The sequence below is a fragment of the Desmodus rotundus genome, chromosome 12 (assembly GCF_022682495.2).
Source record: "Desmodus rotundus isolate HL8 chromosome 12, HLdesRot8A.1, whole genome shotgun sequence".
In the NCBI taxonomy this organism is placed as follows: domain Eukaryota; kingdom Metazoa; phylum Chordata; class Mammalia; order Chiroptera; family Phyllostomidae; genus Desmodus; species Desmodus rotundus.
The window spans coordinates 8730557-8742755 of record NC_071398.1 but is presented as its reverse complement, the minus strand read 5'-3'; the positions used below and the strand labels follow the sequence as shown (position 1 = coordinate 8742755).

The following is a 12199-nucleotide window of genomic DNA, read 5'->3' as shown; positions in this document are numbered from 1 at the left end:
CCCCATCCCAGCACTCGGGCATCTTGTCGAGGGCGGCGACACGCCTCGACAAGGAAGGGCAAACAAAGGCCTGAGTCACCGGAGTCTAGAGGCCGCGGCAGCTCCAGGGGGAAATCAGCGGCTCTGTGATGGGGCGCCGCTCCTGGGACCATTTATACGAGGAGCCTGCCCGCCCCAGGCCCGTCCCTCCTCCCTGCGGGGTTTCTCAGCAGCGACTCGCTCACTGCAAGCCCCGCCTTCCAGATTGGCTGTCGGGAGACAAACCTGGCTCCAATTGGCTTCTGAGGTCCTCGCTCACCCAGCCCCTGCTCCTGTTCCCCACCCTCTCAGCCCCCACTCTGCCAGCGACACATCATCCTTGACCACCCCCAACCCCTGTATCCCGCCGCCCCCGTTACACAGCGCACGCCGACAGCTGCAGCTAGCTGCACACCGAGTCCGGGGAGATGGGACACTGGGCCACGTGCACAGGTGGGCCCTGTGTCAGGTACACAGGAGCCTCTCACGGCACCCACACCAATGCAGGGCAGGGCTGCCGCTCGGGCTTGCCGTGGACAAAACAGCCCTTGACCCACAGCCAGAGGGGCAGGGAGGGGCCTGAGATGGCCCCAGGCCCAGAGGCCACATCAGGAAGACGGGGATCACAATTTTGAGGGTGTGTGGGGCAGGGGGGGTCCCCGCTGTCTGGGGCAGCCTGGGTCATAACCCTGCTCCAGGAGGCTGCTCCTTCTCCACCAGCCCAGGGTCTCCCAGAGGGCAGCCCCACCTGCCCGCACGCACACCTTGTGCCTGTTTGCACTGCTGAAAGGGGGTTTCTGGGGCCAGCAGTAGGGGGTGGCATGCACTGGCTCTGCCCACACCCCCGCAATGCAAGGACTGGAGACCACCAAGGAGAGGGGGAGAGGCATGCCCACCTCCCACAGGCCCACCCAGCCCAGGCCTGGCTCCCGGACCCCTGTGGAGCAGGACAACACCCGAGCCTCCTCAGGCTCTGTCCTCCAGAGAAACAAGGCTTTGGGTGGGGAGCTGGCTGGAGACATGCAGGTAGAAAAACCAGAGAAGGGGGAGCACAGGAGAGCAGAGGAGAGGAAATAGGCCAGGGAGGGGGCAGAGGAGAGAGCCCAAGGACAGAGAGAGGAAGGAGTGACAGGGGAAGGGAGGGTGCTGGGTGCCCGTGCCCCCATTCTGTCTCTTTGGTGGAGGACCGTGCCACTGGCCCCAGCCTGCACCGACAGCCGGGCACACGGGCTGGCTGCTCGGGGGGGGGTGGGGGGGGGAGGCAGTCACCTCCTCGTCTCTGGGTACCTGGTGATCTGGTCAACACCTGCCATGTAGGCTATTCCTGGCCATGTCCTGTGCCTGGGGGGCACCAGGAACTTTCCCTGCCCCATCACTGACCTCTCGCTCCAGATGCCCAGTGACGAGCGCTGCGCCCTGCGCTTGCACGTGGAACTGGCTGTCGCCCCTCTCGCCCCAGCCATTCTCCCTGTTCCCTGCAGCCACCTGGACACAGGAGGAGGCCGCAGCTACAGAGGCAGGCTGCAAAGGTGCAGCCCGTGAGACGCCCCCCCCACAGGCTTCTCAAAGTGACCTTTCCATCCTTTCTGCCACCAAACCTCTGATCCTCTGTGGTCCCCATCCAATCTCAAGCCCAGTCCAACCTCTGACCTCTCAGTGACCTTCCCACCCTTGGACTCAGGTGACAATCTGACCTCAGACACTGCCCACTCCAAGCCACGGGCCCTTTTCTGCTCAGCACACCTGCTTCAAATCCACAGACCTGAGTCTAAGTCCCAACTCCCCACCCACTGGCTGCTGGGCGACCTTGGGCAAAGCTTAACCTTCCTGTGCCCCAGGCTCCTTGGCTGTAAGCAGGAACTGTGCCTTCCATGCATGGAGTGGCTCTGAGAGTGAGAAAAGGCTGCATAAATCACTCTCGACCTGACCACACACCTGCCCAGGCCCTGCCCATTGTCTGGAAGAAATGGGACAACCCATGTGCCTTCCCAAACTGCTGACCCCTCCCTGGAGGCTGTGCGGTTGTGGCCGAACAGGGCAGGCTGTGGTCCTGCTAGCCGAACCCAGTCACCAGCCATAGCTCTGCCACGCCTTTGCTGTGTGACCTTGGGAAAGTCAGTCAACCTCTCTGAGCCTCCACATCTGTAAATGGGCAAACAGCAATACCTACTGCACAGGCAGTGGTAAGAATAACACATCATGCTCACAACCCATGAGAAAGGATCAGGAAACTTGGAGTTTACTCACACCTTAGCACTCATTCTAGCTCCCTAACACCCACTTTACAGATGAGGAAACTGAGGCAGGGGCTGGCTGCTCTGGGGTTTTGTGTCGCCAGCCCCCTCCTGGGGAGGAGGCCCACACGTGCCCACTGTCTTTCGGAGCAAGGAGGACAAAGAGGGCTCCTTGGCGTGCCTGTGCCGATCTCTCCCTGGGCCTCCGCTATCTGGCAGCCACATCCCTCCCATCCCTTTCTCCCTGAGCGCCTGCTTGTTCCCTCCCCGCCCAGGCCCCATCCTGTCCTTCCCAGCTCCAGGCCCTTGGTATTTGTAGCTGGACTGCTGTGTCCTTGAAGGGGCCCGTGACCCAGGGCCAGATCCTCACTGCAGAGCTGCCTGACCATCCAGGGGAGGAGCCAGCCTGTCGTCCCATCTCCTGCGTCACCCTTGCGTGCAGACCATGAGGCTGGGGCTGTCCTGGGGCCCGGAGACTGACCCAGATCGAAGTTAGAGCCCAGGCCATCGGGCCAGGAGCAAGGTCCCAGAAGGGTCTGAGTTTCTTCAGCATGCTGTGGGGGTCAGCGGCACCCTGAAACTGGTGAAGCTCCCACTGTGTCCGCTGCCGCCAGACATTTTCCAAGACCCGGAGATAAATGGCCACTACAAACTCAGAGGGAAGGGATGGCTGGCCAAGTGAGAGGAATCATTGTGAAGAGGAATAAAAACAAAGAACCATTTCAGTTTTCACAAGGAATCTGGCATCAAACTAAAGAGGACATGGTTGTCCCGGCAACAGCTACCATGGAAACAGGAGCTATTTTGGAGCATCAGCCTGGCTTTCATTGGAGGAAAATGCTGATTCAGATGACAGCATCCCTCCCTATGGTCTCCATTCTCACTCCCCCAGTCCTCCCTTCCCCCATCCTGTTCAGGGAGAGAGGAGACATCTCCCCACTGGGCAGGGGGCAGGCAGGGCCACTGTAAGCAGTAAAAGTGGTCCTGGAGGCTGCCAGCAGATGAGGTGACAAGCCCCTGTTGCTCCAGCCACATGGAAGTGTGTGACCTTCCTCTGGGACCAGGCTGGGTGGGTGAGGGGCCAGCCAGCTTTCGGTCCCCATCTCCCCATCTCGGGGAGGCTGAGAGCTGAGACCTACCTTCCAGTCTGTGTCCACGGCCAAGAGGAAGGGGTCGGAGTTCTCCTGAGGGAACAAACACAGAGGGTGGGCGTTAGGCCTGGCTGGCCAGGGTGTCCACAGGGGCTTGGCCCATTCATCTCAATGTTGACAAAAGTGATCCAGGACTTCCCAAGTGCCAGGCTCCAGGCTAGTACGTGCCTGACGGATGAGTCTAGGAACAGCTACTCACATCGACTTTCCCGATTCACAAAAAATGTGAAATTTCCTTTGACAGGAGAGTGGGGCGACGCCCAGAGAGGCTGAGTCAGAGGGCCACCGAGGGGCGGCATCTCTGCCTGCCAGTCCTCGCTGTGGGCCACTCTGTCCTGCTGCCCCCGAGCTCTGACTATCAGGGCACCAGGGCAGAAGCCGGGGAGGGGGCAGACCGGCCATGACCTCCACCCCCACGTTAGGGACCAGGAGGCTGAGGCCCCAGCATACACCCATCCGCCTCGCGCTGTCAAAACGCCAGGCCCCCTGCTCCGGGCTCACTTATGCTGACTGCTGTGTCTGTGACTGGTGCCTGTTTCTCCCACTGGGACCACGTCTGGCTCTGCTGTCTGCCTGAAGCCTGGCAAAGAAATCTGGATGAACAGGTCTGACCTCAAGAATGTGGGGACCGTGGCTCAGAAGAACCCACTATCCGCAAGGCGGCAGACATGCAGAGCGGAGGAGTGGGGACTCCATCCCGTGGGTTCAGACACTGCGCCCTCTCTGGGTCTTATTTGGGGAAGGAATCCTCGGGGGAGAGGGGGTGGGCAGCACATGCCCAGAAAGAGCAGTTGCCAGAAACCTCTCCGCTCCGCTCTGTGAGGCTGAGATGCTCAGCCTGGAGCCTCAAGGTCCTCGGGGATTAAAGGAGAAGCAAGGATCGCTTCTCGGCCCTTTGCCTGGGATCAGGTGCAGAGTCGGTTCTTACCACTGTAAAGGAGAAGCGTGGTATTGTCTGTGGTTCTGTCCCGGGTAGTGGACACTCCTGCACGGGACTCTATGCCACAGATGTGCCACAAGCCTCTATTAAACCAACACGTGCAACAAGGAAGACGACCTCAAAGAACGAACACCAGCAAGCCACCTGCCCCTGGCAGGGGCGGGGGCAGTGTGGAGAGGGATATGGAGATAATCCGATGGCACTAGAGGGCCTCATGCCCAGGGACGAAAGCCAGGCTTCGGGGGACAAGGCTGGTTATTGGTGGACCCTCTCACTGGAGGACCAGGAACAAGGGGGCCAGGGAAGGCGATAGGAGACATTTTTGTCCTCGAGACCCCAAGGGTTCCATCATCTCAGAGGCGGGGGGGCAGTTTTGTTAAAAACAGAATCAGCGTGAAGGGAAGGATGGGGCTGCGAACCACAGCGTGTGTGTGCCGCGTGCTCTCAGGGTGCTGGCGGGGGCTGGGGGGCAGGACCACAAACCAAGAAACCGCAGGAATGATACAAGACAACCCAGAGATCCTGGAGGCAAAGGAGGAACTGCACTGGGGGGCCAGGGTGTAGGAACGGGGGCTGCGGGAGGCGGGGAAACATGTGGAAGTATTCACTCCTTGCTGGACTCAAAGGGCTGGCCCCTGGCAGGCTGTGGAATACAAACTAAGAGGGACAGACACACACTGCAGCCGGAAGAGGAGACTCTGCCCTCGAGTGCGACCGTCTGCGGAAGGGACAGCCGGGGCCGCGCAGAGCGAGGCAGGACTGCACCTGGGGTCATTACAATCAGCCAAGGCCACGCTGGGAACACCCAGGATGCTTGGGGGGCTGGGGGCAGGGCGTTAATGTGCCTTTGGGAAAAGAAGTGACCAGGTCCCTGACATGGGACTTGTGCAGAGCAGAGAGGGGAGAGACACTGTGGTGGGGACCCAGAGCCTCCACCGTCACTGAGACGCGGACCCTCACGCAGGGTGGGGCATCTCGGTGCAAACCCTGGTCCAGGTCCAGGTGAGATGAGGCGAGACACCAAAGCAGCAGAAAGAAGGCAGAGCCAGGCTGCTGGTCACAGGGGACCGTGTTCTCAGAGGCTCAGCAAAGGGCTGGGCCAGGACGTCCGAGAAGGGGAAGGGGCATCTCTTGAGGTGCCCTGCTGAGGGGAGGGTGGAAGACGCAGGCACGGGATGTGTGTGGCTGAGGTATGCTGAGTTGTCTGCGCTGCCCACAGACGCACACCCTGTTCCAGCCAGCAGCAACCCCATCCTGCCCCAACACCCCCCACCTCTGCTCATGTGATGGGGGCAGGGGTCCCCAAGGGCCACCGTGTGCCCCATCACGCCCGCACAAGAAGGCTGGTCTCTGCTTGTCTCCTTCTGAGCTGCACCCCCATCTACAGCTTCCACTGTGTACGAGGCTTCGTGCTGGGCACTGGGAAGCGCTGGAACACAGAGCCCACAGGGTAGGTCAGGCATGGCCTGGGAGAGGTGAGCGCCAGGGCCAGGCACAGAGCCTCGAGGGGTGTCAATGTTAGTGCTCAGAGGAGGCCTCTCTGAGGAGGAGGCATTCGAGCAGAGCCTGAATAAAATGAGGGGCCAGCCCTAAAAAGTCGGGGGCTAGTGTATCCCAGGTATAAGGAACAGCTGGGAGCCCCAGGTATAAGTAACAGCTGGGAACCTGGTCGACTTGTTCCAGGAAGAGCAGAGAGCCCAGGAGGCAGGCGAGGAGGGGGCAGGGGAGGGCGTGGAGGACGATGGGGGTCTCGCCCTGGGCCCCAGAGGGGCTGTGGCTGTAACTCTGAGTGAGGCGGCAGCCACAGGCCAGCGGTAAGCAGGAGAGTGACACGAGGCATTTGCAGAGGGCCATGCAGAGCACAGGGGCCTGTGAGGGGGCTCCCACAGCATCTGGACGAGAGACGGTGGACGGACGAGGATTAGAACAAGCGGCCTGCAGAGTGCGCAGCTCACCAGCCGTCCGCTGAGCGTCCCTGGGGGCACCCTCCGGTAATCAGGACTAGTAAGTTAACTCCCACTTAAGTCTGAGCCCACCAAAGTGCCCAGCGGGCACCCTCCTGGGGCTCCAGGGGCTCCCAGTACCGGGGGTTGAGTTCAGCCTCAGTCCTTGATTGCTGAGTGACCTTGGCCTAGTGCCTCAGTTTTCACACGACCGTAATGGGAGTGACTCCCAAAGAGCCTCCTCCCAGCCTCAAAGACAGCCAAAGCCACGAGGTCGGCCGGGTGGTAGTCACACAGTCACTTAGCCTGGCCAGGACTGCTCCCAAGGCGGGGACCAGGCTTCTCAGGATGGCCTGAGTCAGTGGTCCCCAACCTTTTTGGCACTAGGGACCGGTTTTTCCAGACAGCAGGGGGAGGGGGGGAGGGGGAGGATGTGGAGCTCAGGCAAGCTTCCCTTAGGGTCTGGTTCCTAACAGGCCACAGACCAGTACCAGTCCAAGGCCCAAGGGTTGGGGACCCCTGGCCTGATTATTCCTAGTGCAAGGCTCGCCCCATAGAGGGTCAGTGAGGCAAGAGGGGAGGGAAGACACGCGGTTTTCTTCTTGGCCACGAGGGGGTGCCCTCTGCCCCAGGACTGCGAGGGGGGGACTCACCATCTCAGTGGCATCCTGGCCCCGGAGCAGCGGCTTCTCCTCCGGGAATCGCAGCTCCTGCAGCCCGGCCATGGTCACGTCGTGGAGCAGGAGCCCTGGGGAGGGGGGAGGACCAGGGTTGCGGCCGTAGCAAGGACACCAGGTCCTTGCTCCGACTCTCCCAGCACGCGCCCCACGCCCGGGTTGGGAAAGGAGAACAGCACCCCCCAACTGCTCCATCCCCGGTCCCCACGCGTGGGAGTCTCCCAGCGCTTCCCCCGGGGTGGCAAGGCGCTGGGCTCCGCTGCTTGGCTCAGGGATGTCATTGTATTATTTGTCCTTAAAAGTTAAAATATGTTTCAAAAAAGAAAAACAGGAAAGAAAAAGAAAAGCAATACAGAATAACCCCTAGCCCCCTGTGGTCCAAGTGGTCAGTGGGGTCCTGGAGGACACAGAGGGGAACAGAGCTGAGGGGTGTCCAGAGGGCCTTGCGGGATAAGCCTGGGTGAAGGTGGCCCTGAGGGGGACGTGGGGCTGCCCGGCAGTGTGGCAGGCAGAACGACGTTGAAGCGGGAGTGCCTGTCATGACATGCCACCCTCGGGGGGGGGGGGGGGCGACATGCGGTAACCACTCAACCCACAGACACCAAGAGGGAGGCCCCAGGCCTCTGAACCTCAGTAGAGGATCGGATCATATGTGCACATATGTGTATACATGCATGCCACATGTTTGGAGGCACGTGTGTGTTTGGAGGAGCCAGTGGTGGGGAGGGGCAGACAGAGAGGGTCCTGGGACCCCACAACCCATCAAGCCTGGCACCACCATCCCTCACCTGCATTACAGGATGGCTTCGATCAGAATAAATACATCAGAAAATATTAAAGCTCACTGGAAGTCAAAGAAATTTAGATTAAAGCAAGACCCCCCCCCCCTTTTTTTTTTTTTTTGGCCGAAGGCGCTGGCAAACTTCGCAGAGCTGGCAGAGATGCACCGACACTGGCACTTTCCTGAGGGCGCTGTGGGCGTATGTGGTGACAACGTCTTTCCGGAGGGCAGTTCTGCAGAATGAACTAAAACTGTGGACAAGACTCATACTCCTGCGCTCAGCCATCCTCTCCTTGGAATGAACTCCTTAAGGAATCCAGAGAGGGCAGCTAATGACCGACCTGCAAGAACGTTCACCACGGTGCCGTTTACACACCGTCAGAGAAAAACCGGAAGACGCTAGGTGTCGCAGACAGGGCGTTAGACACACTAACTGTGGGTCTGTGGGTCCGCGACTTACGAAAGATAGCGAGTAACACGGGGAAAGGCCTGGGTCTACCAGATGGAAAAGGCAATTATAAAATATACAGTATCCAAGTGACGAGAAGTACAAACAGGCATTATCCCCGGTGGAAGACGGAAAACCATAGCCTGTCATCTGAAATCAGGAAAAAACAGCATAAAAAAAAAAAGACGATCTGGTTGAAGATCAGCAACAACCCCTTACTCTTGCACAGGATGCCATAGCTCACGAAGCGCTTTCCTGTGCTATTTGATTTCACCCCAGTGGGCAGTGAGATGAGGAACCAAGGCCGAGGGGGGATCACAGGCAGTTCTAGATGGGGCCAGGCCTGGAAACGGGGTCTTTGGACTCCCAGTCCAGTCCAGTCCAGTGCCTGACCTGATGGGCCCGCCCCTCCCTCCCACCCTCCCTTCCTTCCTTTCTTCCTTCCCTCCCCCTCCCCTCCCTCCCACACTCTCTTCCTTCCCAACTCTATTTTCAGCCTTTCTTAAGTGTGAAGCCCTCACTTTCCCTTCTGCCCCAGAGGCTGTCCATCCCACTAGAGGTCGTTCCAAAGATGCACCCCGCTCCCCTGCCACATCCCGCCCCTGCCCATCCCTGCTGCTTTGGTTTCTCCCTGTGGGAGGCCCAGTGACTGGGGGGTGGGCCCAGCGGTTGCCCGAGACCCAGGGGCACAGGTCCTGGGACGGAACCCATCGCTGTGGCATGGCCATCAGGAGGCCAGGCCTCATGGAGGGCTAATTGAGAGCTGTGGAGTTCCCTGGGAGAGGCCTGTCCCCAGAGGCCGGGCAGGGAGGCCAGTGCCCACCCGGGCCCCCAGGGCCCACATCGCAGCACCATGCCAGAGCACTTGGTTCCCAGTGGTTTCCGGGGAAACCAGCTAACACCGTGCAGATGGGCTGTATTTTTAGCAAGGCGTCCTCTCCCCTCGCCCCCACCCCTTTCTCTTCCATCCCTTCTGACGGCTGCATGCTCATCCGCCCACTTGGGTGGGGAGCTAACAGACGGGTCCTCCCCTGGAAAACTCTTTCAGAACTTTTTTAACTGCCAGCCTCGCTGAGCATCCAATTCGATTAAACACCTCGGCAGCACTGGGGTGTCCCTGCCCTCACCCAGGCCTGCTCTGAAACCCTCCATAAGACCATCGTCCCTAAGGACAATGCTATTAAAAGGGCTGAGAGTGGGCAGTGCAGGGACAGATGGCCTATGATGGAGGGGTGGAGGGGTGGAGGGGAAGAGGGCTGGAGAGAAACCTCAGAACCCAGAGAACTGGGCCTGTCTCAGCCCACAGAAAACAGGGCAGCCCAGGGCCCAGTGGGCTGTGTCTCAGAGCTCCGGGACAGGGGGTAGGGGTAAGGGTGAGGGGAAGCAGGGAAGTTTCTTCCTAAGAAAGTTACTGGTTTAAAAAAGTCACTCTGCAGAACAGAAACAGACTCAGATACACAGAACGTTTTGGTGGTTGCCAGAGGGAAGGGGGGTTGGGAGGCTGGGTGGGAAAGGTGAAGGGATTAAGAAATGTAAGTGGGCGGTTACGGAATGGTCACGAGGATGTAAAGTCCCCCACAGGGAATGGAGTTGGTAATACTGTAGTAACTGTGCAGGGTGCCAGGTGGGTACCAGATTTATCAAGGCAGCCACTTGGTTAGCTGCATAAATGTCTGATCACACCTGATATTGAGATGATATTACCTATCGATTGCAGGCAGTTCGGCATCCTACAGGTGATGGCCACTCATATCACTCTCTGTGTCCCCGTCCTAAGCTTTGGGTGGAGTGGGGGGGTGGCTGAAACGGGGACTAGACCTCCCCTCCATGTCCCCATTCATAGATGAAAAAAAAAAAAGGCTCAAGGAGGGAGTGACTGTCCCCCTCTGGCAGAGTCGGGAAGGGAGCCCAGGGTCCGCGCTCGGAAACCCCACTCCACAAGTGTTCTGTCTCCCCACGCAGATGGCAGGAGGGGCCAGGGACACAGTACTGTTTTGCTGTCCCAGCCCTCCTCTCCTCTCTCCAGTCACAGCCCCTTGGTTTGTGCTCAGCCCGAACAACACCAGTTCTGCTTTGTCCTTGATTTGGGCCTGTGAATTCCTGTCTCTTCACCACACACACGCATGCGCGCACACACACACACACACACACACTCGTCCTTCCAGCACATTCTCTCCCTGCTCCAGGCTGCCCTGTTTGGATTCTGACACTCAGAGCTGAGAGCTGAGCTGACTCAGGAGGCACAGCTGACCCGCAGGAAGCACAAACCTTGGATCACGCTGTCCCCGCAGCCGGGAACACCTTCCCCTGTCCTGCCCCTGCAATACTGATAACAATAACAAAAACAGTCATGCCTCTTGTCTGCTGGCGCTTGCTAGCTTTGGTTGAATGAGAGGGGATGAACGAACAAATGAAGGACTCTTCGCTGAGACCGCACACTGTTGAGGGATCTGGACCACTCCGTGTCGCGAGGTTGTGGGGCAAGGCACTGACTCTGGCGGTTGGGCCTCGTTGGGCTCAACCCCATTTGGAGGGCAACCTGGCAGTTTATAAAAATGCAGATGCCTGTCAACTCTGCTCTTCTGCCTTTAGGTATTCAGTTATCCCAAAGGAAACAGCCCACGTGTGTGCTGAGCGTCAGCATGAAGGATGCTTGCTGCCACCCTGTTTGGAGTAGTAACACAGTGGAAACAGCCCAAATGAGCATCGGGAGAGTGGATAAATGAGCTCTGCTGGGTGAACACCTACACCCAGCGCACCACGCAGCTATTAAAAAAGGAGGAAGCTCCATGCAAGCAGAGAGGGAAAGCATTCTAAAATATGCAGTTAAGAGAAAAAGGCATGTCATAGATGAGTAAGTACAAATTAGCCCATTTTTGTAAAAAACAGAGGTACATGTATTTGCAAATTTAAAAGAAAAGGTCCTCAAAGGATTCAGGGTAACTGTAACAATAGTTATCTCTAGGGAAGGACATGGGTTTGGAAGGGTACAGAAAAGAGGTTGAGCCCTGGCTGGTGTGGCTCAGTGGACTGAGTGCTGACCTGTGAACCAAAAGGTCCCAGGTTCGATTCCTAGTCAGGGCACATGCCTGGGTTGTGGGCCAGGTCCCAGTTCGGGGAGCATGAGAAGCAACCACATATTGATGTTTCCCTCCCTCTCTTTCTCCCTCCCTTCCCCTCTCTCTAAAAATAAATACATTTTTAAAAAGGGAGATTTTTAGTCTACATAGCAGATTTCATCAAATCTAAGGCATCACTGATCATAATTCACACTCACATTTTATGCACCAATAGAAAAGAAAAAGAAAACACTGCCAAAATTAAGACATAATACTTTCCCCAACTTTTAACCCTTTATTTTGGAACAATTTTAGACTCATAGAAAAACCAAGGAGACAAAAGCACAGAAAGTTCCCACCTACCCTTCACCCAGCTTCTCCTAACGTCATCATGCTATCTCACACGATTCAAGAAACCAGGAAATAAAACACTGATACAACACTATATGAACTTCAGCAGTTTCCCAGTAATGCCCGAATCCAGGGCACCAGGGCGCATTTGGTGGTCCTGTAGGCGCCTCCAACCAGGGCCAGCTCCACACTCTGTCTTTGTCTTCCATGCTGCAGACACTTTTGAAGCCGACTCATCCGTTACGTCTGCAGTGTCCCTCGATTTGGGTTTGCCTGTGGTTTGCTTGTGCTTGGGCTCGGGTTATGCATTTTTGAAAAGTACACAACAGAAGCGATGTGCCCTTCTCTCTGCCTCCTCTCTGGGGTGAGTGAGGCCAGTCTGCTTTATTGCTGGGACACTAACCTCCATCCTTGGTGAGGGGAGTGGCTGTAGCTTTCTCTAGTGCAAAGTTACTGTATTGCCTTTTGCAGTTACTACGTATCTTGTGGGAGAGACTACATACACATCCTGTTTCTCATCATACTTCCACCCAGTAACTTTAGCAACCATCGATGATTCTGACCCACAATGATGATGGCGGGGTTTGCTTACTGATA

At 57.7% G+C, this 12199-nt stretch overlaps 1 protein-coding gene across 7 annotated transcripts in view; it reads right to left on the bottom strand.

Annotated features, from left to right (window-relative positions):
- NDRG4 (NDRG family member 4) overlaps positions 1–12199 on the bottom strand; it is a 29598-nt gene that overhangs the window by 10671 nt on the left and 6728 nt on the right. For 3 of the 7 annotated variants that reach the window (XM_053915112.2, XM_045188349.3, XM_045188350.3), the window contains exons 2-4: positions 6940–7034; positions 3392–3436; positions 1399–1503 (exon numbers count right to left, since the gene is read on the bottom strand). In XM_053915112.2, coding sequence (XP_053771087.1) covers positions 1399–1503; positions 3392–3436; positions 6940–7011 — 222 coding nt within the window. In that variant the 5' untranslated portion in view covers positions 7012–7034. Of the gene's footprint in view, position 1; positions 147–1398; positions 1504–3391; positions 3437–6939; positions 7035–12199 lie in introns of those variants that run through there. The other 4 variants (XM_024551392.4, XM_024551393.4, XM_024551394.4 and 1 more) reach the window with 2 other exon arrangements.